The sequence below is a fragment of the Paroedura picta genome, chromosome 5 (genome assembly GCF_049243985.1).
Source record: "Paroedura picta isolate Pp20150507F chromosome 5, Ppicta_v3.0, whole genome shotgun sequence".
Classification (NCBI taxonomy): Eukaryota; Metazoa; Chordata; class Lepidosauria; order Squamata; family Gekkonidae; genus Paroedura; species Paroedura picta.
In genome coordinates, this window is record NC_135373.1 from 120,839,601 (window position 1) to 120,865,643 (window position 26,043).

General features: G+C 49.6%; 2 protein-coding genes across 10 annotated transcripts in view; one reads left to right on the top strand and one right to left on the bottom strand.

Moving 5' to 3' along the window:
* The window catches only part of IRAG2 (inositol 1,4,5-triphosphate receptor associated 2), a 54,865-nt gene extending 54,159 nt beyond the window's left edge, over positions 1-706 (top strand). For all 5 annotated transcript variants that reach the window (XM_077340236.1, XM_077340237.1, XM_077340235.1 and 2 more), the window contains one exon: positions 176-706. In XM_077340236.1, the coding sequence (XP_077196351.1) occupies positions 176-419 (244 nt within the window). In that variant the 3' untranslated portion in view covers positions 420-706. The remainder of the gene's footprint in view (positions 1-175) is intronic.
* Positions 1-25,902, bottom strand: DNAI7 (dynein axonemal intermediate chain 7). 5 transcript variants are annotated; one of them, XM_077340242.1, is made up of 16 exons: positions 25,827-25,871; positions 23,757-23,771; positions 22,309-22,399; positions 21,491-21,582; positions 20,692-20,793; positions 18,499-18,636; positions 17,035-17,181; positions 15,717-15,820; positions 13,613-13,898; positions 11,589-11,697; positions 10,149-10,312; positions 9,159-9,309; positions 7,760-7,956; positions 3,409-3,579; positions 2,247-2,360; positions 1-1,108 (listed from the first exon to the last, which is right to left on the bottom strand). In XM_077340242.1, the coding sequence occupies exons 1-16, from the start codon at positions 25,827-25,829 to the stop codon at positions 836-838; spliced, it is 2,157 nt and encodes a 718-aa protein (XP_077196357.1). In that variant the 5' UTR covers positions 25,830-25,871; the 3' UTR covers positions 1-835. The 5 variants fall into 5 exon arrangements, with proteins under 5 accessions (XP_077196357.1, XP_077196355.1, XP_077196356.1 ...); XM_077340240.1 differs by having other exon boundaries at positions 7,742-7,956; XM_077340241.1 differs by lacking the exon at positions 23,757-23,771 and having other exon boundaries at positions 7,742-7,956; positions 25,827-25,902.
* Between the last annotated feature and the right edge of the window lie 141 nt (positions 25,903-26,043).

The window sequence follows — 26,043 nt, forward strand, 5'->3', positions numbered from 1 at the left end:
TATCGTCAATCACAGCTTTATTTTAAAAAGGGAATAACGCAGACCTCGCTAACATGACCGCAGCAAAACCGTTTTGCCGTCTCGTTTCCCTGCCCCCAGCGCCTTGGCTGTGAATTACGCTGGCATCGGCCTACAGCCCACGTTGGGTTGGCTTGACGGCTGCTTTTCTCCACAGGCGCACCCGCGTTTCCTCCTGGGCCTCCTCTCTTCGGACCGCCTTCTGCAGGGCCAGCAAGGCTCTCTGTGTGTCTCTGGTTGCCGTTGTGGCCTTGGCCATCCTGTCCTCGTTCATCATGGCCTTCCCGTTCCAGAGGCCTGCCGACGCCGCCCCCGTCGGGATGGGTAGCGCATGGACTTCGATCCAGCAGCTGCTGTGGCCCCACACGGGGCTCCGGCACGAGGCGCCCCCACCTGTGTAAGAGGCATCATCGCTGGTGCATCTTGCGGCTCTTTGCTTGCTGAGCCAGGTGCCGGCTTGCAGTAGATGCCTGACGATCCGGGGGCCCTGCCTAGAAAAGCAAAACCAACTCTCTTTTGTTTTCAGTCTCTAGAAAGGTGACAATGTTACGTCCCTTAACCCTTTCTGGCGCTGCGATTCTGTCTTTCGAACGCACAACTTTTTCTTTTTATTTTAAGTCTCTTTTCCTCTTTTCTATCCTACTTAACGTTTCAAGGCTTTTGGGAAAAATAAACATTTCTTCATGTATTTTGGAAGCGAACGTGGCTTTTGATTAAAGGGAGTATTTATTTTAAAAAAACACCGGAGTTGTCCTAAATCTCCTTCGGGTCAAGCCTCTTACGAATGAGGCTCTTCTTCCTCCACCCTGCTTGTGTCTCAGGCGTAGGACAGGACTCGGGTGGCCATGAGCAGCTGGTAGACGCAGTCGACAAAGAGGTAGTGGGCCTCCTTGACTCTGTCCAGGGCGGCTTCGCTGGCGGTGTCCTTCAGCAGGTGGAACAGCGTGGAGTGGAATTCAGACTCATCTGCGATGGCTTTGGAGAAGGCCTCGCTGTCCTCGGTGATCTTCAGCTGCTGAGATCGCTGCGCATTGAACATGTACAGGGTCCAGTTTTCCTCAGCAGGGTCCTTTTCCAAATGCTCGCAGGCCTGCAAGAAGAAGAAGAAGAAGAGTTGGTTCTTATATGCCGCTTTTCTCTACATGAAGGAGTCTCAAAGGGGCTTACAGTCGCCTTCCCTTTCCTCTCCCCACAACAGACACCCTCTGAGGGAGGGGAGGCTGAGAGAGCCCTGATATTCCTGCCCAAGGTCACCCAAGCTGGTATGGGGAGAGTTAGATTATTGCATGGTGATAGCTCAGAGAGGCACTCTAGGCTTCCAGGATGGCTCAAAGCTTTGGAGGCTCCCGGGCAGAGAAAGCCAGTGTGGTGTCATAGAATCACAGAGTTGGAAGGGACCTCCAGGGCCATCTAGGCTAACTGCCTGCACAATATGAGAAACTCATAACTACCTGCCCACCCACAGTGATGCCAGTTCCATGCCCTCCCCTCAAAAAAAAAAAAATCTCTGGCCAGTCTGGCCTGGAGGAAATTCACCTCCTGACCCCCCAAGTGCCGATTGGCATTTCCCTGGGCATGCAAGAAAGGGCCACAAGAGCCAAGCATTGGCACAATACCAGCCGACTCGAATCCAAAGTACTGGGTTTGATTCCCCGCTCCTCCAGATGCAGCCAGCTGGGTGACCTTGGGCTGGGCACACTTCTCTCAAGAGCTGTTCTCACAGCCGTTCTCTTAGAACTCTCCCAGCCCTACCAACCTCACAGGGTATCTGTTGTGAGGAGAGGAAGAAAGCAGGGTATTTTGGGGAAAAAAGAAAACAGCTCTTCTTCTATACCCAGTGGAGAAATGCAGAACTAAACCCAGCTCGCCAGATTAGAAGTCCGCACTCCTAACCACTGCACCAAGAAAGGTGCTTTTACTTTTATTTGAAAGTAAGAAGTTTAGGTCAGCCACAATCCCTCTTTCCCTCCCCAAAATAAAGGTGTCTCGGGCATAAGGATTTGGGTGAAGTGCTGAGTTTCCCTGACAGGGAGGGCACGTGAAACTTGGGCTTCCCAGATCTTCATCCCATGCTAACTCCTGATCGGCCCTGAACTTTTTGGAGGGAAGGCGGAAGAGAAACGTGGGGCACCAAAGCCGTCAGTCTGCAAAAGGCATGTCCGGGGGAGGGGGGGGCAGAGCAACTAGCCAACGGCAGGCCGAGTGTGGGGCGAGGCGGCCTTCCTCACCTTAAAGACGACCTGATCTTCGCCGCACTTCCAGTTCCACTTGCTCCATCCGAAGGCGAAAGCCGACGCGACCAGGGCCATCTGCTGGTAGCAGGTGAGCTCTGTAGAAAGGCTCTACAATGAAGGGGAAAGAGCAGACGGGAGGTGAGCGAGGGGCTCCGCCAGGCACCATCGGCCCCTCGTCCCAATGTCAGAGGCAGTGAGGGGCTCTTACGTGGTTTCACTGGAGAGCCCCAGGCCAAGAAAACAGCTCCCTTCCCTCAAGGAGATTGATAAGAGAACAATATTTGAATCCAGGGGCATCTTTAAAACCAACCAAGCTAAATTCTGGGCATGTACTTTCCTATGCAAGCACGCTTCTTCAGATATATCGGAATGGTGCATGAGCACAAAAGGTTATACCCAGAATTAGACGTGCTCAGTCTTAAGGAAGAGCTGGTTTCTTGCGCCCTGCTTTTCATTGCCCAAAGCAGTGGTCCCCAACCTGCGGTCCGCGGCCCGGTGCCGGGCCGCGAAGGCCAGGGCGCCGGGCCACGGTTCCCTCTCCCCGCAGTAAAAAACTTCCCAGGCCGCAAGCTTGCAGCCTGGGAAGCTTCTTACTGCGGGAGGGGGGGGGGAGGGAATCAGGGCCGTGCCGCGCATCGCGCATGCGCGGACCGACCGCGCATGCGCACATGCGAGCTGTGCGGCCGAAATCGCGCGTGCACTGCACTTACGCGCATGCGCGCAAGTGCCGTGCATTCGCGCAAGTGGCACGCAGCGTGCATGTGCGCATGAGCAGCCCGGCCACGCATGCACGCTGCGAGGGCGTGGCCGTCGCCCTGCCGGTCCCCAGCCGAAAAAAGGTTGGGGACCACTGGCCCAAAGGTGTCTCAAATCAGCTTAAATGGAAACGCTGAAGGGCGTCAGCCCAAGGGCACAGGGGGATACCTTTACCTTTACCTTTTTAGAATAAGCCCAGCCCTGAATGTGGCAAACTTTCACCGCATTAGGCCAACCTGGGCTGCTTTTGCAACCCAGCAATCAAGCCTATCCCTTGCAAACATGATAAAACTGTACCCCCACCATCCCGTCCCGTAGCCCCTCGTAGTTGGTTGTCTTCCCTTTGCACCGAAGGAATTCGGCTTCACCGAAACAGATCATGACAGTCGGCTAGACTTACTTTCTTATTCAGGCTGACGTACTTGGCCGAGTATTCGGCGGGGAAGATGTTCATGCCGGCTCGCCTCAGGGCAACGGTGAGGGCCAGAGGAGGCATCCATATCCCCCGCAGGTTGGAAAGGAGGTCGGGTTCTTCCATTGTGGAGACCGATATCAGCATGCACTGGTTTTTCTGCCCCCAAAAGCAACGGAAGGCCCGGTTAGCCACTTAAGGTCTTTCAGAATGGCTCCCCAAATCGCTAATGCACACTTCTTCTTTAAAAATTTGGAGATTTTTAAACAGAGGCTGGAGAGCCATCTGACGGAGAGGCTGATTCTGTGAAGGCTCAAGGGGGTGGCAGGGGACAGAGGAGGAGCGATAGGATTGTGAGTGTCCTGCATAGTGCAGGAGGTTGGACTAGATGACCCAGGTCCCTTCCAACGCTATGATTCTAGGATTCTAAATTCAGTCTCAACATCTGGAATAAGTTCCTGACAGTCAGAGCGGTTTCTCAGTGGAACAGGCTTCCTCGGGAGTTGGTGGGTTCTCCATCTTTGGAGATTTTTAAGCAGAGACTGGAGAGCCATCTGACGGAGAGGCTGATTCTATGACGGTTCAAGGGGGTGGCAGGTGACAGTGGATGAGCGATAGGGTTGTGAGTGTCCTGCATAGTGCAGGGGGCTGGACTAGATGACCCAGGAGGTCCCTTCCAACTATGATTCTAGGATTCTTTTGAGGGGTGGTCTGAGCTAAAATCCAAGCCATGCTTAGCTGCAGTGGCAAAAATGGTGGAACATTTGCAATGGGAAACTGAGCATGAAATACCTGCAAACGAAGGAAGCTGATCGGTAGGACCAAGGATGAGGCTGGACGAATGGATGGTCCAGTGTTTGCTGTGAGCCATGCTTGCACGCTCCCAAGTCGATAACTGGTTTTCATAGAATCATAGAATCATAGAATCATAGAATCATAGAGTTGGAAGGGGCCATACAGGCCATCTAGTCCAACCCCCTGCTCAACGCAGGATTAGCCCTAAGCATCCTAAAGCATCCAAGAAAAGTGTGTATCCAACCTTTGCTTGAAGACTTCCAGTGAGGGGGCACTCACCACCTCCTTAGGCAGCCTATTCCACTGCTGAACGACTCTGACTGAGAAAAACTTTTTCCTGATATCTAGCCTATATCGTTGTACTTGAAGTTTAAACCCATTACTGCGTGTCCTTTCCTCTGCAGCCAGCAGAAACAGCATCCTGCCCTCCTCCAAGTGACAACCTTTCAAATACTTAAAGAGGGCTATCATGTCCCCTCTCAACCTCCTTTTCTCCAGGCTGAACATTCCCAAGTCCCTCAACCTATCTTCATAGGGCTTGGTCCCTTGGCCCCAGATCATCTTCGTCGCTCTCCTCTGTACCCTTTCAATTTTATCGATGTCCTTCTTGAAGTGAGGCCTCCAGAACTGCACACAGTACTCCAGGTGTGGTCTGACCAGTGCCGTATACAATGGGACTATGACATCTTGTGATTTTGATGTGATGCCTCTGTTGATACAGCCCAAAATGGCATTTGCCTTTTTTACCGCTGCATCACACTGCCTGCTCATGTTTAGTTTACAATCCACAAGTACCCCAAGGTCTCGTTCACACACAGTGCTACCTAGAAGCGTATCCCCCATCCAGTAGGCATGCTTTTCATTTTTCTGACCCAGATGCAGAACTTTACACTTATCTTTATTAAATTGCATCTTGTTCTCATTTGCCCATTTTTCCATTGTGTTCAGATCTCGTTGAACTCTGTCTCTATCTTCCGGAGTATTTGCCAGTCCTCCCAATTTGGTGTCATCTGCAAACTTGATGAGTAGTCCCTCCACCCCCTCATCTAGATCATTAATAAATATGTTAAAAAGTACCGGGCCGAGCACCGAACCCTGAGGTACCCCGCTACTCACCTCTCTCCAGTCTGATGAAACACCATTGACAACAACTCTTTGAATGCGGTTCTCTAACCAATTCCCTATCCACCTAACGATCTGAAAATCCAGATTGCAGTCCTTCAACTTATCCATCAGAACATCATGGGGAACCTTGTCAAAAGCTTTACTAAAATCCAAGTAAATGACATCAACCAAATTTCCCCGATCCAGCAAACCTGTTACTTGGTCAAAAAAGGAAACTAGGTTGGTCTGGCAGGACCTGTTGGAGACAAATCCATGCTGACTTCCTTGGATCACCAAATTGTCCTCCAGATGTTTGCAGATCGCTCCCTTTAATATCTGCTCCATTATCTTCCCCACAACAGAGGTCAGACTCACTGGTCTGTAGTTTCCCGGGTCATCCTTCCTCCCTTTTTTGAAGATCGGAATAACGTTTGCTCTTTTCCAGTCCTCCGGGACATCTCCAGTCCTTAAAGAGGTTCCGAAGATGATGGACAAGGGCTGTGCAAGTTCTCTGGAAAGTTCTTTGAGTACTCTCGGGTGCATTTCATCTGGACCAGGGGATTTGAACTCATCCAGTGCAGCTAAATGCCTCTCGACCACCTCTCTATCCATGTTAACCTGCCACCCAGACACTATCCTTTGGCTACAGCCATCTCTAGATGTGCCTAAACACTTAGACCTGTGGGAAAAAACAGATGTAAAATAGGCACTAAGCCTTTCTGCTTTCTCTGCATCTTTCGTTAGAGTTTGTCCATCCGCACCCAACAGCGGGCCTATTGCCTCCTTTACTTTACGTTTGCTCCTCACGTAACTGAAAAATCTTTTCTTGTTACAATGGGCTTCCCTGGCCAATCTTAGCTCACTCTCAGCTTTGGCCTTTCTGATGAGGCCAAAGTGCATACTTTGCTTTTATATCTGTACTGGCTTATTTTCAGTCTCCCAACCTTGAACTTGTGTGTGAACTTGAGACATATTTATTTTTATTAATTTTTTTCTATTCATTTGGTTTTATCAGCCGCCCTAATCGCCGAAGGCAGATTCAGGGCGATGTAAAGAAGAGATGGTTCCACTGCCTGATGCAGCTTTGAAGCAAGTAGTAGAGCTCTGGGATACCAGTACAGAATCCTAGAGCTGGAAGGGACCTCCTGGGTCATCTAGTCCAACCCCCTGCGCTATGCAGGACACTCACAACCCTATCGCTCCTCCACTGTAAATGTTATAGTATAATCAACAGACTTTTACAGAGTCTTCAAACTTCAGCGGTTCTTTAATGTCCGGAATATTAAACAAATCCCAACGTGTTTTCCTGTGTGGCTTTTTCAAGGGACATCAATTTCAATGTTTTCAACAGGAAACTTCAGTTTAGAGAAACACTCTCTTAACAGAGCGTAAGACTATTATAAGAACTGCTACTCCTAGCTTAAGCAGTTATCATAGCAGTCTTGCTCTCTGCTAAGAGAGTGTTTCTCTAAACTGAGGTTTCCTGTTGAAAACATTGAAATTGATGTCCCTTGAAAAAGCCACACAGGAAAACACGTTGGGATTTGTTTAATATTCCGGACATTAAAGAACCACTGAAGTTTGAAGACTCCGTAGAAGTCTGTTGATTATACTGTAACATTTGATACGCCACACTGGTATCCTAGTGTCCTTTTACTTGCTTTGTGTCCACTGGGTCCTACCCCTCCTAGTTCATTTTTGCTGATGCAGCCTCAAAGCAGCTTACGATCGCCAACTCTTCCTCTCCTCACGACGGTCACCCTGTGAGGTAGGTGGGACTGAGAGAGTGCTGAGAGAACTGGGACTGGCCCAAGGTCACCCAGCAAGGTGGGAGCAGGGAATCTCAGAATCACAGAGTTGGAAGGGGCCATACAGGCCATCTAGTCCAACCCCCTCCTCAATGCAGGATCAGCCCTAAGCATCCTAAAGCATCCAAGAAAAGTGTGTATCCAGCCTTTGCTTGAAGACTGCCAGTGAAGGGGAGCTCACCACCTCCTTACGCAGCCTATTCCACTGCTGAACTACTCTGACTGTGAAAAACTTTTTCCTGATATCTAGCCTATATCGTTGTACTTGTAGTTTAAACCCATTACTGCGTGTCCTCTCCTCTGCAGCCAATGGGAACAGCATCCCGCCCTCCTCCAAGTGACAACCTTTCAAATACTTAAAGAGGGCTATCGTGTCCCCTCTCAACCTCCAACCTGGGTCTCCAGATTTGAGATTGCCACTCTTAACAGCTACACCAAGCTGGCTCTCTTAGAACTCTGACTGGGAAATAAAAACTCAGAAGTCTCCTTTCTCCCAGCAGCTGTTTCCCAAAGCTGATTCAAACCTTGTGTGAGGTGGTGGCCTGGGCCAGCGGTCCTTTCCTGAATATGGGAGATTCAAGTGAGTGCAGGGGCTGGCGGGTGGCTGAGCGTACCTGGACCTGAATATGCACCTCGGCAAAAGTCGTGAGGACTGTGAAGAGGGCCTGGTCGACTCCGTGGGGCCGGAGCTCCCACGACTGGTAGGGCATGTTGAGATACGCGTCCTGTAGGAGGGTGACGGTGTTGAAGCCGTTCATCTTGAACGAGACTTCCCTTTCCTTCATGTTGTAGGCCACATCTCCGATCGAGTCCGTTCGCCAGTATTTGCCTGGGAGGCGGGGAGGACAGGAAGGAAAAGATCCTGCGTTGAGCAGGGGGTTGGACTAGATGGCCTGTATGGCCCCTTCCAACTCTATGATCTCTGTGGGCACAGAGAGGAAAAGATTCTTCTGGCTTGGATCCATGTCCGTTTCTGCAAGGCCTTTCATAGAATCCTAGATCTGGAAGGGGCCATCCAGGACATCTAGTCCAGAAGAGTTAGGGCAGGGGTGGGCAAACTGTGGCCCTCCAGATGTCCATGGACTACAATTCCCATGTGGCCTCCAGATGTCCATTGACTACAATTCTCATGGGCCACTCCATGGACTACAATTCCCATGGGCCCTCCAGATGTCCATGGACTATAATTCCCATGGGGCCTCCAGATGTCCATGGACTACAATTCTCATGGGCCCTCCATGGACTACAATTCCCATGGGGCCTCCAGATGTCCATGGACTACAATTCCCATGGGAATTGTAGTCCATGGACATCTGAAGGGCCACAGTTTGCCCACCCCTGAGTTAGGGAAACAACTTATTATTACAGCTCAAAAAGGGTTTAAAACCGTAAAACAATCATATCTATTGGGCACTTATAAAACATCTCAGTATGCACACCACAAAGGCCAACAAGTTTAGACCAGAGGTCAATATATAGATACACACAGTTGTATATAACATTTTTTTTTCAATTTGCAACAGGTTTCCAGCTTGGCCGTGGAGTAGAAAAAACGCCGGTCGCCCTGATGGACGACCTCTGTCGCCAATTGGACTGAGGCGGGTCAGCGCTGCTTGTATTATTAGACCTTTCAGCAACGTTTGACAGTCAACCATGAGCTTCTAGCTCACCGATGCTGGTTCGCCATATTAGAGTTGACCTCTCTTAACCACTACCCCATGCTGGCTTTCCCCACATTAGGTGCCTGGTGAGGTAGGTGGGGCTGAGAGAGCTTGGAGAGAGCAGTGACTGGCCCAAGGTTACTCAGCAGGCTGCATGTAAAGAAGTGGGGACTTAAACCCGGTTCTCCAGGTTGGAATCTACCAGTCTTAATCACGACATCAGGCTGGCTCCCAACATTCCTGAGAAGGATCATAGGGAAGAATCAGTGGGTGCAGATGGAGGGGGAAGAGACCACCTCTACATTGACGCTACTACTGGGCACATGCCCAAACATGACTTGCTTTCCATGACTGCTGGTCCAGGTCAGACCTTTGGTATCCCATCTTCCAATGAGAGGCTCTTCAAAGAAGATCACGCTGTCCAGAAGGTTGACGGTGAGCCCTACAATGTAGAGGGAGGTGTCCTCTGATTCTTCACACAGTGCGTTGTAGTTACAGGACTCCAAACCAGTGTCCAGCACCTTAAGAAAGAAGTGGGAAACGCACAATGGTTTGGTCCTGTTCGCTGATTCCTTCTCGTTTTTTTAATTTTTTCATTTATTTTGCTAGAGAATTCAGTCCACCAGTCGAAAATGTGAAAAGAGCGCCCCTGTGCAGTGTTCTGACTGATTTGTGTATGCCGAAATCTCCCTGAAGATTAGTGCTGTGCCCTAGATACGCCCAATCAGTGCCCTACCTGAACTACAATTCCCAGGTTTCTTTGCAGGCAGTCAAGCCATTTAAACTGATCTAAGACCATTGAAAGCAGCTTGGCCGGGGGGGGGGGGGCATCCACACAATAACCTTGTGGGGTAGATCGAGATAGAGCATTCGTCTGACTGTAGTGGTGGAAAAGAGCGAGATCGGCATGGTGGGACAAGAGGCAGAACTGAACTGGGAAAACCAATTTATACACAATCCTGAACAATGGATCTTCATGCCATTGGTCAGTTTTGGTTTAATTTCTGGGAAAGAACCCTTGCATAATTTTATGGTTGGGGTTCAACACCACATGAGGAACTGGATTAAGGGGTCGCGGCATTAGGAAGGTTGAGAACCACTGCTGTAACGTAAATTGCTGAGAGCTTTCCAAGGCCTACTGAACTGAGAACAGCCTGGGCTGCAGCCACTGTTTCTGTTCTGCTGATGGTGGAGTTGTCCCCTGGCCTAACACAGACTGTCACAGGTTGTCACAACCAAGGCCATCAGCGGTATGGCATCCTTACCTACCAACCTCTGCGATTACGGAGTCCGTTCTATTGAGCAAGCCAAACAAGTGCTTCCCCGAACTCCCTCCCCGCACCCCAGTGATGAAAGTTACCTCCACCATGGTCCAGCCTTTCACTTGCTTGGCTTGGGGCGGCAGCTTCAGGGCGTCAAAATGGTACACGCCCCCCACGGGCATGAACTGGTGCAGATCCACGATGTAGTCTTCGGGGAGCGGCTCATCGTCCATGTCCGGGAAATTCAGTGCTGAAAACTGAGCTAAACGACATGAAACATGGGAAGGATCCCGTATTGTAACACCCAGGATCGTTGCCCTGTGATGGCACACCATCAAGGTCTACTGTGCTTGCGCCCGTGGCCAACTGGGCTAGTATGCAGGGTGCAGAGTTCTTGCACATTGTTTATTTATCATATTTACAGACCGCCGCTGCGGTTCCCTCTCCCCGCCCCCCCCACCCCCCGCAGTAAGAAACTTCCCAGGCCGCAAGCTTGCGGCCCGGGAAGCTTCTTACTGCGGGAGGGGGGGGAGAGGGGATCAGGGGGGATCAGAGGGGATCGCTTGCGCGATGAGCGGGCACGGCCACGCATGCGCGCTGCGCGGGCGTGGCCATCACCCTGCCGGTCCCCAGCCGAAAAAGCATGGGACCACTGCTTTACAGCTCTTACCGCGGAGCTTTCTTTGGCCGCTGTACATAATTGATATGTGTAATGGTGTCCGTTCAAACCAGACCTTTGAAGAAGGCCATACGAAGGCCAAAACATATTGGTCTATTGGTCCACACAGGGCACAGTATACTAGTTTGCAATACCCTATGGCCTGGATATATGTTTTTAATTCCTAAAGCTGTTTTTTAAAAAACTGTGCACCATAAAAGGTAATATAATTTTGACAATAAAACAGACATTCAACCTTTAAAGGTCCTAACTGCACTTCCAAGGTACATAATATGTTACATTTTTTAAATTATTTTTCTTTATTATAAACTAAACTAGCTTCAAAGCCCGTTCCTAACAACAGGCCTTGAAACGGTCCCCTGGCCCCCAGCCCTACAGCTTAAGGTGGCTTTGGGCCGCAACTCGCAGCCAGATCAAGTGGGGCGGGTGGGGGCTGGGCAACTCATTAGCAGGCCCAGGACAGAGCTCCTTAGCAGGCAGTTAGCAGGCCGGGAGGCTGTTGTTAACAGGTCAAGAGGCCCTCGTGAGCAGGCCCTCCACCACGACCCTTTGCCCAGGGACCTCTCCCCTTACCTGCTGCTGGCTCCAGGCACTGAGGCACATCTGAGAGCAAAGAGGCTAGAATCCAGGGACAGAGGGCGGGAGCTGCAGGGGCAGGGCCAATCAAGGTGCAGCCAGCTTTGCTAATTGGCCCTATAGCACCCGGATTGGCCCTATTCCAATTTGGGCAGACGGACACGTTCCACCCCTCAGGCTGTTTCACAAATATATAGAGGAACCATGGATGGATAAGAATTTTATGTTTTATAAAATACTGTTGACATTTAACCCAATACCGCCAGCATCGTAGATCAGGTACCTCTGGAAACAGAGTTCAAGATCATGGATTTCCTCTCGTAGATCTCTGCCGGGATTTCGTCCAATACTATGTTTTTCTTTTCTTTAATGGAGACGGCACTTGTGTGTGGCTAGACATGAAGAACGCATTAAAACAGACGTTTTAGACTATGGATCAAAAAAATTCTAGAAAAGATTTTGTAGGGGGATTTGGGTCAGGGACTGGAGAGGGGGCAGACGCCAGTGGACTCTTTCTCCACAAAACTGGAAATAAGTTGCAATCTCAGGAGACTGCAATCACAAGGCATCACCTGGAGGTTGGCAACCTCACCAAGGTGACTAATGAGACCCTCCTCAGGCAGTCTCTGAATCCCAGGGCCAGGAGGCAACATCAGAGGAAGGCTTTGGCCTCTATGCCCTGTTGTTGGCTGTACAAAGGAACTGGACCACTAGGTTGATCCAGCAGGGCTCTTCTGATGTTCTTAGGATGCTGGACTAGATGGACCACTGGTCTGACCCAGCAGGGCTCTTCTGATGTTCTTAGGATGCTGGACTAGATGGACTCCTGGTCTGACCCAGCAGGGCTCTTCTGATGTTCTTAGGATGCTGGATTAGATGGACCCCTGGTCTGATCCAGCAGGGCTCTTCTGATGTTCTCAGGATGCTGGACTAGATGGACCCCTGGTCTGATCCAGCAGGGCTCTTCTGATGTTCTTAGGAAGATGGACTGGATGGACCCCTGGCCTGACCCAGCAGGGCTCTTCTGATGTTCTTAGGAGGCTGGACTAGATGGACTCCTGGTCTGACCCAGCAGGGCTCTTCTGATGTTCTTAGGAAGATGGACTGGATGGACCCCTGGTCTGATCCAGCAGGGCTCTTCTGATGTTCTTAGGATGCTGGACTAGATGGATTATCAATGAGATCCTGCAGGGCTCCTCCAATGTTCTTACAAGAACTCCATGCTGCAATCCCGATCAGGCTCTCACAGTAGCACTATCCTTGAGGCTATTACATCTATTTCAGCTGATGCTACATTTAGCCAAAAGGAAAGCTCATGTTTTGTTGTTTTTCTCAGGTGCGCTATCAAGAAAAATGGGACCAGTTTTGGTGTGGGGGTGGGAGTGGTTTGACCTGAAGTCACATACAAATTGCAAGTACACACAGTCATTAAAAACTTTCATAAAAAACAGAAAAAGTTTTATAATGTTGCTAGCCTACATTCAGGGTCATCTCTCTTTCAGAGAGCCAGTTTGGTGTAGTGGTTAGGAGTGTGGACTTCTAATCTGGCGAGCCAGGTTCGATTCTGACCTCCCCCACATGCAGCCAGCTGGGTGACCTTGGGCTCCCCACGGCACTGATAAAACTGTTCTGACCAAGCAGGAATATCAGGGCTCTCTCAGCCTCACCCACCCCACAGGGTGTCTGTTGTGGGGAGAGGAATGGGAAGGCGACTGTAAGCCGCTTTGAACCAACTCTGCTGCTGCTGCTGCTGCTGCTGCTGCTGCTGCTGCTTCTTCTTCTTCTTCTTCTTCTTCTTCTTCTTCTTCTTCTTCTTCTTCTTCTTCTTCTTCTTCTTCTTCTTCTTCTTCTTCTTCTTCTTCTTCTTCTTCTTCTTCTTCTTCTTCTTCTTCTTCTTCTTCTTCTTCTTCTATGTGGTATAATCCAGGGGTAGTCAAACTGTGGCCCTCCAGATGTCCATGGACTACAATTCGCTGGCAAGGGCTCATGGGAATTGTAGTCCGTGGACATCTGGAGGGCCAGTTTAACTACCCCAGGTATAATCCCAAGAAATACCAAGGACAGCTCCTCCTCCCCTAATCCTTGCCCAAGGAGCATCATTTTAACCCTCATTGGTGCTCTCCATTTAGTAGGTATTCTCCTTAAATTGTTTGTTGAGCCTGCACAGATTCATTTGTTTATCCAAGCCAGGTTTGTGGCCATGGCATGGATTCTGTTTGTTCAATCAATCATGTATGTATGTTACAAATGCCTCAGCTAATGCTTAATCAATACCATATGCTGTCCTTTCTCGCTACCCTGACTTACCTTCACCGCTTGATTGGATTGCCCTTCATGGGTTCCCGAAAAGGACTCTTTGACCGACTTCTGATCTTCGTTTCCTTCCTTCCCCTCGGTGGGCCCAGCGAGGGAAGGAATTCCTGCCAAGATGTCCAGCTTTACGGGCTCCCTTGGAAAAGACTCTAAAGGGGATAAGTGGTCGTAATGCGTGTGCAAGATGCGAACCGCGATGTCGCAGATGGTCAGCGGTTTGGGGAGATCAAAGCCATTTATTGGGACCCGCTCTTCGTCACGAAATATTTGGTTGCGGAACCTGGTGGGGAGGAATTGAAAAAAAGTGGTAATAGCATAAGAGGAGCCGTGCTGGATGAGACCAGTGGTCCATCTAGTCCAGCATCCCAAGAACATCAAAAAAGCCCTACTGGATCAGACCAGTGGTCCATCTAGTCCAGCATCCCAAGAACATCAGAAGAGCCCTGCTGGATCAGACCAGGGGTCCATCTAGTCCAGCATCCTGAGAACATCAGAAGAGCCCAGCTGGGTCAGACCAGGGGTCCATCTAGTCCAGCCTCCTAAGAACATCAGAAGAGCTCTGCTGGGTCAGACCAGGGGTCCATCTAGTCCAGCATCCCAAGAACATCAGAAGAGCCCTGCTGGATCAGACCAGGGGTCCATCTAGTCCAGCATCCCAAGAACATCAGAAGAGCCCTGCTGGATGAGACCAGTGGTCCATCTAGTCCAGCATCCCAAGAACATCAGAAGAGCCCTGCTGGATGAGACCAGTGGTCCATCTAGTCCAGCATCCCAAGAACATCAGAAGAGCCCTGCTGGATCAGACCAGGGGTCCATCTAGTCCAGCATCTCAAGAACATCAGAAGAGCCCTGCTGGATCAGACCAGGGGTCCATCTAGTCCAGCATCCCAAGAACATCAGAAGAGCCTTGCTGGGACAGACCAGTGGTCCATCTAGCCCAGCTTTCTAAGACCATAAGAGGAACCCTGATAGATCAGATGAGGGGTCCATCTAGTCCAGCATCCCAAGAACATAAGAAGAGCCCTGCTGTATCTGACCCTGATGGATCCAACAAGGGGTTCATCTAATCCAGAACCCTGTCTCCTACACAGGCCAAGCAGGGCCGACAAGTGGGCACAGAGACCAAGGCATTTCCCTGGTGTTGCCCTGGCTCTGGGATTGAGAGGACGACTGGCTTTGAATGTGGAGGGTCCCATTAGTTCCCTAATGATGGTTGGTGATCGTAATTTCCCGGGATTGCAACTAATTTCCAGAAAACTGAGATCAATTCTATTGAAGGAATCCCTCCTCTCCCCAGTCCTGGACCTCCTCAGACTCTGCCCCCAAAATCCCCAAATATTTCTCAACCCAGACTTGGCAACTTAACACCATGGCTAGCATCCACTGACCGACCTCTCCTCCATGAATGTGCCTAATCCCCTTTTACAGCCATCTATGCCTGTGGCCATCACTATATCCTTTGTGTAAAATAGTATTTCCTTTTGTCTGTCCTGTACCTACTGCCCATCCGCCTCATTGGATGCCCTCGAGTTCTAATACTTTAAGCAATGGAGAAAAAAGTTCTCTTTGTCAACTTTCTGTCCCGTGCAAAATATGATCATCCACTGTCCTCTTTCCTTTTAGTTGTCTCTTTCTCTAAACTCAAAAAGTCCTAAACTCTTCAGCCCTTCCTCCTAGGGAGGAGGAGGAGAAGGAGGAGAAGAGGAAGGAGAAGAAGGAGAAGAAGAAGAGTTGGTTCTTATATGCCATTTTTCTCTACCCAAAGGAGTCTCAAAGCGACCTTCCCTTTCCTCTCCCCACAACAGACACCCTGTGAGGGAGGTGAGGCTGAGGGAGCCCTGATATTACTGCTCGGTCAGAACAGCTTTATCAGTGCCGTGGCGAGCTCAAGGTCACCCAGCTGGCTGCATGTGTGGGAGTGGAGAATCGAACTGGGCTTGCCGCACTCCTAACCACTATACCAAACTGGCCACACCAAAAGGCACTCCAGCCCCTCCATCATCCTGGCTGCCCTCTCCTGCACATTTTCCAGCTCTGTTGCTTCTTTTTTGAGACCTGGTGGCCCGAAACTGCAGGACCACTGACTTGAACGACGCACCTTGGGTTCTTCTTGAGGTTTGCCCAGATGCACAAGGTGACATTGGCGTCTTTGATGACCACCTCCATGTTCCCGCTCTCGGATTCAGCGTAACTGCTGGCTTGCTACGACAAATGTCAAAGCAAACAGGAGCGTTAAGCGAATTAAAAGGAGAATGCATTTGTTTCAGGCAGAAACACAGATGGCTCTTGATTCAGAGCTGCCACTGAAATTGGCATCCCTGTGTTGAACTCTGCCCTTTCTGACTGTGGAGATACGTCACAGTGCTGGGTAAACAGATGTTGCAGAGGCCCATCTGTGGCTATCTGCCACACGGTATAGATGGAACACAGTCTGGGGCAGTGATGAATTGACTTCTTGGAGCTTGGGGAGGCCACAGGGGGAGGGCTTCTGGAGTTTTTATCCTTCCTGCACTATGTGAGTGGGAAACTTCTCCCCATAGAGATTTAGGCCAGCGGTAGTCAACCTGTGGTCCTCCAGATGTCCATGGACTACAATTCCCATGAGCCCCTGCCAGCAAATGCTGGCAGGGGCTCATGGGAATTGTAGTCCATGGTCATCTGGAGAACCACAGGTTGACTACCCCTGATTTAGGCGACTTGCCCTGCTTCGGAAGATGTACCCCATTCTCCTGTCGATGATCCTTGATCATGGGTCTCACAGATTTCCATATCCAGATCACAGAAGCTATCCATCCCGCCTCCCTAGCAGTCAGACAAGTGGTCCTTTCCCACGAAAACTCATCTCCTGGGTTCTGACCTCTTTGTGCATTTCGTGGTTCCCTTCTCTGAGAAAATAAAAGGCTGTAAGGATTCCAGGAACTTGCTGACGTACGTCAAAGTACCTTATATCTCTGAATCAAAACAGACTGTCCCTTGTTTGGAACAGCAAAGTACCTTGAACCGCCCCTCCAAAACTAAAAAACAAACAAATCCATACTTCTCCTGGATGCTTGAGGCTGATCATGCACTGAGCAGGGGGTGGGACTAGATGGCCTTTGTGGCCCCTTCCCACTCTAGGATTCTAGGAGTCTAGTTCAGCAGTGGTGGGCTGCCTCGGGAGGTGGGGAGCTCCCCCTCACTGGTGGTCTTCAAGCAGCGGCTGGACAGATCCTTCTCCTGGATGCTTGAGGCTGATCCTGCACTGAGCAGAGGGTGGGACTAGATGGCCTGCATGGCCCCTTCCCACTCTAGGATTCTATGAGTCTAGTTCAGCAGTGGGATGGGCAGTAGGATCCCACTTTGGGATTCTATAATTAATGAGCCCTAAACATGAACTGTACACTGGGAATGTGAAACAAAGATGAGCGTCCATTTACCTTCAGCAACTGTTCCGTCGCGTCATTGTATTTCTGATGAAGAAGAACCTGCAGTTTTTGAATGGTGTCTTGGTACTGAGCCACCTCATCCGAAGTCAGTTCCTCGTACGGAGCATCCAGGATGGAAAACTGCAACTTCTGGATTAACTACAAGAAGGCACACACTCTAGGTCAGGGGTAGTCAAACTGCGGCCCTCCAGATGTCCATGGACCACAATTCCCAGAAGCCCCTGCCAGCGAATGCTGGCAGGGGCTCCTGGGAATTGTAGTCCATGGACATCTGGAGGGCCGCAGTGTGACTACCCCTTCTCTAGGTCCACTTGAGAGATGAATTATGGGAACCCTGGATCCAACCTGATGACAATTTTAGGAGACTTTTGCCATTTAAAAACAGGTACCTGCCCAAGTGCCAAAAAAGTTGGAAGGGGAGGGGCCCTTTTGGCACGGGGGGGGGGGGGAGGAAACCAGATCACACAGTGCTGCCATACTCCGGACCAAGCAGAGCCTGGCCCTTGGGGGTCCCTGACCTGTTTAAGTCTATTCCCGAACATCACGGGAGGTGGAAATGTTCTCCCACTGGTTTCTGAGAGCTCCAGATCTTCTTTGGATCTGTGCAATCAAGCACATACGTTGCAAGTTCTACAAAAGGACTCAGGCCAAATCTGGATCAGAACTACAGCACATGAGGGCCTTAAGCCTCCACCCCCTGTGCCTTTCACTAGACTTAAGAGGCTTACAATCGCCTTAGCTTTCCTCTCCCCACAACAGACACCCTGTGAGGAAGATGAGGCTGAGAGAGCCCTGATATTACTGAAGAAGAAGAAGAAGAGTTGGTTCTTACATGCTGCTTTAAAGGTAAAGGTACAGGTATCCCCTGTGCAAGCACCGGGTCATGTCTGACCCTTGGGGTGACGCCCTCCAGCGTTTTCATGGCAGACTCAATACGGGGTGGTTTGCCAGTGCCTTCCCCACTCATTACCGTTTACCCCCCAGCAAGCTGGGTACTCATTTTACCGACCTCGGAAGGATGGAAGGCTGAGTCAACCTTGAGCCGGCTGCTGGGATCGAACTCCCAACCTCATGGGCAGACAGCTTCAGACAGCATATCGCTGCCTTACCACTCTGCGCCACAAGAGGCTCATACATGCTGCTTTTATCTACAATAAAGAGTTTCAAAGCGGCTTCCAATCCCCTTCCCTTTCCTCTCCCCACAACAGACACCCTGTGAGGTGGGTGAGGCTGAGAGAGCTCTGATATCACTGCTCGGTCAGAACAGTTTTATCAGTGTCGTGGCGAGCCCAAGGTCACCCAGCTGGCTGCATGTGGGGGAGCGCAGAATCGAACCCGGCATGCCAGATTAGAAGTCTGCACTCCTAACCACTACACCACATAGGCTCTCAGAAGGCCATCTGGCCAATGAGCAGCCCAGAATGAACCCTGCAGGAGACCACTGTACAGAGTTACCTCCAGCACCCTGTTTCCCTTCTCCAATACAATCTGAATATCGTTGTTCTTATCTTCTTGCCACAGGCTCATGAAGGTGTTGATTTCTCGGGGAACGGTCGGATCCGGACTCCCGTCGCAGGCCAGATAATGGCCCCACTGGTGAGAAAGAAGATAAAAATACACGTGCTGCAGAAATGAAGAACTGGAGGCACAACTGGACGTGGTTTAAGGTCTGCTCTACAAAGCATGGACCCAGGCTAGGCCAAACAGAATGTCCTCAGCCATTATGATGGAGTAGGGGTTGAACTTTTCATAGAATCATAGAGTTGGAAGGGGCCATACAGGCCATCTAGTGCAACCCCCCTGCTCAACGCAGGATCAGCCGTAAGCATCCTAAAGCAACATCTTCACTTTTGTTATGCTATGAAATACTAAGATTCCTAAAGTGCCCATTCAGTGCTTAAACACTGTATGTGACAATGCAAAGTTCTGTAATATTCTGACTCTGTCACTTAGCTTCTGGAACTATGCCTTAATCAGAAGGCCTTGAAATGCTGCCAAATAGTGCCAGTGTCGACGTACGGACTGGCCTGTTTCCAAGGCCAGCGGAAGGAACTAGAATTGTTGATACTAAACCAGGGGTAGTCAACCTGTGGTCCTCCAGATGTCCATGGACTACAATTCCCATGAGCCCCTGCCAGCGTTTGCTGGCAGGGACTCATGGGAATTGTAGTCCATGGACATCTGGAGGACCACAGGTTGACTACGCCTGTACTAAACCATTGGGAGTCGGGCGGAGGGCTGGGAGGAACGGATATCGCCTTTTAGGGACCTTTCCGGTGACTTAGCAAAATGGCATAAGGGTGGTCCCGGGGGGATGTTCAAAGGCTGGAGACCTTAGGTTATTGGTTTGATCCGTGAGGGCAACACCTTTTCCCGCCTCCATTGAGAAGTTATATCATTTTATGTAACTTTATTGTTCTATACACAGGCTCTTTCGGGACCAACCTGCCTGTGTCATTTTGTTGAATAAAATCATTAAAGGTTTTCCGGTCTAGTGGTCCTTCTAGTAGTCCTGGTCCACCTGGCCTCGATCAGGGCTAGGGCCTTTTTGGTCTTGGCCCCAACCTGGTGGAATGAGCTCCCGGGAGAGCTGAGGGCCCTGCAGGAATTACCAGGATTCCGCAGGGCCTGTAAGACGGAGCTCTTCCACCAGGCTTATGGTTGAGGCCGGGCGGTAAGGAAGATCAGTGCCCCCATCACAAACTGGCGGTAGTGAGTGTCAACCCCCTGTAGTTGAGGATGCGGAGATTAGACGAGTAAAGTTATGCCATCATTGTTGCTACTGTGACCAACGGGTTACTAACCACTGCAATTTTACTGTTATCGTACGGATTTTAGGGGATGGGGTTATGTAAGCCGCCTCGAGCCTTCGGGGGAGGCAGGATATAAATACAACAACAACAACAATAATAATTTGGGTACTGCACACTAGGCAAACGATCCTAAAAGGCCCAGATCCGGCCCTGGGCCATCAATTATATACAGGTAGAGAGAAGGAGAGGGGTTTAATTGCTTGGAAGGGCTAGTGCACACAGAAAAAACTGGGTGATTATAGGTGAGACTGGGTTAAGGCAGATAAAACCAGTGAATTCCCTCCAGGCCATGCTGGAGTCTGGAGATTTTGGTGGGGAGGGGGATCACTGGGGCATGGAACTGGGGTCCCTGTGGATGGGCAGGTAGTTGTGAGTTCCTGCATTGTGCAGGGGGTTGGACTAGATGACCCTGGAGGTCCCTTCCAACTCTGTACTTTTGAGGAACAAACTATGGTGTGTGCGTGTGTGCTGAGCCATTGTGAAAAGCTGAGTTCCATGTACTCTTTTCTGCGTTTTTATGTAAACCGCCCTGAGCCTCAGGGAAGGGTGGTATATAAATACAATGAATGAATGAATGAATGAATGAATGAATGAATGAATGAATGAATGAATGAAACAGGAAAATGAAAATTGAGCTCGATGGCTCCTAACACTTTTGTTCACTTTTTCCCTGGATCCATAGCATGTAGGAAGGGATCACGCAACACCAACCAGATACCCAGGGTATATAAGCTTTCATGCATCAAAGGGGGTGCCTGTTAAAAGCTCCTACCCTGCAAATCTTGATGGCCTCTAAGACCTGAGTGACAACGGCCCGCTCTTCGTACCAGCATACCTTTGCGGAGGTTCGATAATCGGCTTTCCACTTGGATGCGATCAAGAAATTTTCTTCCAGGATGCTCAGTTCCGCCATCTCAAGTCCACGGCGCTCTTGATCCTATCAGGGACACAACCGAGGAAAGAGAAGATTGTTTTACTTGGTTCCAAACACTTTATAACAAGTCTCAGATGCTCAAAGCGCCAGGATGGGTGCCTACTGGGCTACACTGGGGGGTGTCCGGTAGTCTTCCTGCAGAAGGCTCAGCATTTCAGGACCAAGGGCAGCAGTTGGTGGCTAGGGTCACACCCTCGGATCCATGCAGCATTTACTTGTGTGTAAGAGGTAGGGTTGTCAGCTCCAGGTTGGGAAGCCCCTGGAGAGTTGGGGAGGGAACCTGAGGAGAACTTCAGTGGGGTCCTCTTCTGCAGATCCCACCCCTCAAAGCACCTATTTTCTCCAGGGGAACAGATATCTATAGTCTGAAGGTGATCTGCAATTCCAAGGGATCCCCAGGTCCCTCCTGGCGGCTGGCATCCCTAATAAGAGGACTTGCTTTGTGCTTAAGTCGGATTACCAGAGGCTTTCTGGAAGCTTTCCAAAATGTAACATCACCCGGAAGTGACATCAGCACGTTGGAGACGTTGGGGTGGGCGGTTCTCTGGCTTAGGGGCAAAACTCTATGGTAGAATTTGCTTCAAACCATAAGCGTTTTGCTCCAAGAGTGTGGGTCGTCATCCCCGATGACCCCAGCACGTAAGTTAGAGAAATTTAGAAACCAGGTGGAAAAGTGTTCGGCGGGTGTGCGTCAGCTCACTTTGGCCTCCAGGCGTTCCGTCTTCTCTCTTTCGATCCGTTCCCTTTCAAGCCTTTCTGCTTCCTCTAGTTCAGCCCGTAAGCGGGCCTGCTCTGAAAAACGAAAGTTTGTTGGGGTGAGCAACTCAGCAGGCCTGCACATTGCAGGGTGCACTACATCACTCTCGGGGCGCATAGGTGTTATATCCTTGAATGGGATGCCTTTGTTTTTGTGCCCTCTGCCCCCCCCCCCATCTTTCTCTCTGTGTTCTTTATCCTCTCACACTCTTTACATGGCGTTCCATGGAGACGTCTGTCTCTGCAGGTCTCTCTTGTACGGACAACGCCCTCATATTCCCACCCATGTGATGCAAGACATACTGGCAATCCGTGAAAGGGGAACTGCCCTTTGGTTTAAGCTTCTCTCTCTCTCTTTCTCTCTCTTTCTCTCTCTTTCTCTCTCTCTTTTCGACTGCAACCTGAATCTGAACTGGATCTACTTGGCCTCAACCAGGGCCAGGGCCTTTTCGGTCCTGGCTCCTATCTGAAGGAACGATCTCACAGAAGAGCTGAGGGCCCTGTCGGACCTGTCACAGTCCCACAGGGTCTTTGGGAGCTCTCCCACCAGGCATTTGGTTGAGGCCAGGGCAGGGAAGATCTGAGAGAACTGCACCTGGGCCAAGGTCATCCAGTTGGCTGCATGTGGAAGAGTGGAGAGTCAAGCCAGGTTCTCCAGGTTAGAGGCCGCTGCTCTTAACAATGACACCAAGTTAATCAGGATAACCCCCCTCCGATACCCTTCTAAAAGGATCACAGTCCAAGGTACAGAATTCGCCGTACGTTCTTCAAACAGCCTCCTCTCCTCCTCCTCTCTCTGCATCCGCAGCCGTTCAGCTTTGCTGGGCTTCTTCTTGCCGCCGCTGCCAGCAGACTGGGTGCCAGTTAAAAATTAAAAAAGGAAATACATTTAGATGATAGTTTTATAAAATCTCCATAGTAGAACCAAAATCTTCACGCCCCCTAAAAGCTACATGACCCTGTCTGTACCAGTAAAAAAGACAAAGAGTCCAGGGATACCTTCAAAACTAACATCTGTGTGACTCCTAAAATCTCACCCCCTTCCACAGATTTGGTTAGTCTTTAGAATCATAGGGCCATTCCGCACAAAGGGCAATGTGGCTAAATCTGCGCGCTATTGAAAAGCGCTGCAGGCAAAAGCGGCAGATCACAGCCGTTTCTAGCGAAAAAAGGCTCTCCCACTAGCGCTGTTCTCCTCCATGTAACAACCTTTCAGATACTGAAAAAGAGCAATCGTGTCCCCTTTCCACCTCCTCTTCTCCGAGCTGAACATTCCTGAGTCCCTCAGCCTTTCCTCCTAGGGTACAGATCATCCTCATCGCTCTCCACTGCCCCCTCTCCATTTTGTCCACGTCCTTTTTGAAGTGAGGTCTCCAGAACTGCACATGGTTTGACCAATGCGGTATACAGCGGGACTAAAAATCTTGCTCTTTCCCCCTGGAAGTTAGTGTTCTGGAAATGACCTTCTCTGACACAAAACTGAGGATCTTAAGAAGATAACTATCATAAAACAAAGGTACAGGATCTATTTCCTTCTCATGTTTTCCTTTTTTTTAACATCAGAGGCAAGGCACATGCAATGAAACTGCCTGGCAGTAGATGCAAAATCAAAATGTAATAATAATAATAATAATAATAAATAATTAATAATTAATAATTAATAATTAATAATAATAATAATAATAATAATAATAATAATAATAATGCATGATTAATTTATAGAGACTGCAACTATTGCTCAGGAAATACTTCTTTACACAGAGCGATTAATATGTGGAAGTCGCTGCCAGAGGAAGTAGTGATGGCCACAGGAATGAACAGTTTTGAAAGGGGATTGGATAGATTCATGGGTAATCAGTCTGTGAATGGCTACTAGCCATGGCGTCTAAAGGGAACTTCCATATTCAGGGGCAGTCAGGCTCCGAATCCCAGAATCAGGAGGCAACATCAGGAGAAGGCCTCAGCCTTTTTGCCCTGTTGTTGGACCTCTCATGAAGTCACACAGGTTGTATCATTTGCTTTCATGCAATGTGTAAGGGGAGTCAGGCTGGCGTGACAAGAAACCCAGAAGACACCTTTGCCTGAGGGCCTGGATTCCTGGCCTGCAGGACAGGTGCTTTACTCTCCATGTGACATCACCACCTTTAAGGTTACAGCACAATTACGGGAAATCTACCGCGAATAGCGTCTGTCATGATCTACCTACATACCTTTTTCTTTGGACCCTAAACGTTGGAAGGAAAAAGAACAGAAAAGGTCAGGAAAGAGCATCAGTCAGAATAAAATTGTCAAGGCTGAGGGGGAAAAATATTTCAGATCCCACCACCAAGATCTGTGACACCAAGGGCATAAGGTCAAAACTGTGCTGACAGGTACGGTTTGGCACTCTGTCCCTGAGTTGCACTGGAAAATTAATCTAAATGGGAAGTGGACAGGGGGAAAGAAGTAGAAGCTGTGGGCATCTTTCACAGGAAAGAGACACGGGGGAGAGGAAAGCATCACCTGTTGAATTTCGGTCTGCTCTGCAGATGGTAAAAATAACAGAGCCGCTTTGGGGCTTTGCCCAGCTCCAGAACAGACAGTTCATCTGAACCAAAAATACCTTCAGGTGGGAGTGGCTGCGTTGATCTGAAGAAGAGCCCAGGGGCACCTTAAAGACCAACAAGATATCCAGGGGGTATTCATTCAAGAGCCAAAACACCCTCTTTTTTGGTCTTCAACGTGCCACCAGACTTGAATCTTGCTCTGAATCAGGAGCACCCCGCCATTATGAGGCTCTGAGCACCTTTGGAATTCTGACGCAGCATGGTCACAAAATGGCTGCTGCAGGAGGTGGAGCCAGCCACAAAAATGGCTGCCACTGTTTACCTTCAGTCACACGGTCAAGATCCTTGTGCTGTGGTGCAGCTGCTGTCCAAGCAATGTTTTTAAAAATTGGCACAGCTAGATTCGCTCTCCAGTGGCCAGTCAGAAGCTTGCTGGGCAAAAGACAACCCCCCTCCCCTACTTAAAAAAAACTTGCTGGGTGCCAGGAAGGGTGACAGTGGGCACCATGGCGCTCATGGGCGCTACGTTGGGGACCCCTGCTCTCAACCGAAAACGACATCCTTTCTACCCCAACGTGGCTCCAATAAGAAGAATATTATACAACAGAGGGCTGTATATAACTATAGGCGTATATATGGAAGAAAAACAAGATATGAGAGCTTTCTGTAAAATGTATGCCCTTGCGCCCCCCCTTCCCAGTTAACATGCCCCAGAGATGGCCAGGTTCCACTACGGGATGCCAACCTCCAGTTGGCAGCTGGAGATCTATACAAGATCTCCAGGTGGCAGAGATCAGTTCCCCTGGAGAAAATGACCATTTTGGAAGCTGGACTTTGCTATTCTCCCCAAATCCTGCCTCCCTCACCCACAAATCTCCAGCTGTTTCCCAACCCACAGCTGGCAACCTTAGCTCCACCCCATTTATTAGGCTCCACCTCCCAGATTCGACTCCACCCCCAGTCCAAGACATATGGACAAACGAGCCCTAAATTCTCCCATTTCAAGAGTTTATCAAGAGGATGATCATGACTGTATCATTGTTTACACTGTTTATTGTTACAACTCCATGTTATTAATATTGTATGGTTATTCGTGTGTTACTGATTGTTCTATGTATCATTCCTACGTTCCATGTAAAACCGCCCTGAGCCTCCGGGGAGGGCGGTATATAAATAAAATATAAATAAAAATAAAATAAATAAATAAACCCCGGGGGGGGGGAAACGCTGGGTTAATTAGACTTCATTCCCCCAATCATTCAAATAAATAAATAAATACCATCTTCCAATGTTCTCCTGTTCATAACATTATAGTTATTATGGTATTATTATAAACTAAGTTGTTGGCAATGTTCCTCTTTGATTTAAACCGCCCTGATCTTTTGGGGAGGGCGGCATATAAATTAATTAATTAATTAATCAATTAATTGATTGATTAATTAATTAAATAAAGTGTGCATATTTTGCATTAAGTAAAAGTAGAAAACACATCATATTAATTATTATAAATTTAATTAGCTTATTTAAAAAGTGGATTTTTTGGGGGAGGGGGGAAGCATTTATTTCAGGAGAGGGGAGTTTGCGTGCGTTGACGCTGCATCTGCATATGGAGATTTATGCAAAGCGGAGCCCCACCCCCGGGCCCCCCATCCCCTCCCATGCAAACGGCTTTGCCCGGGCCGTGCAATGCATTGCAATGCACGCGTGGCCCTCCCGCCGCCGCCTCCTGCTCACCATCGCTCCGCCGCCGCCGCCGCCGCCGCCGCCGAGGACCCGCAGACAACCCCGCGGAAAGTAACTGTTGACACTTCCCGCTCCTGGTTTCCCGGACAACCGCCCCCGCCCTTGCGCAGGCGCAGTGTGCCCTAGAGCTCCCTTCTCCCATTCTCCGTTGCGTTACGTCACGTTAACGTCCGCTTCGAGGGACAGTTGCAGGGCGTGATTTCCATTT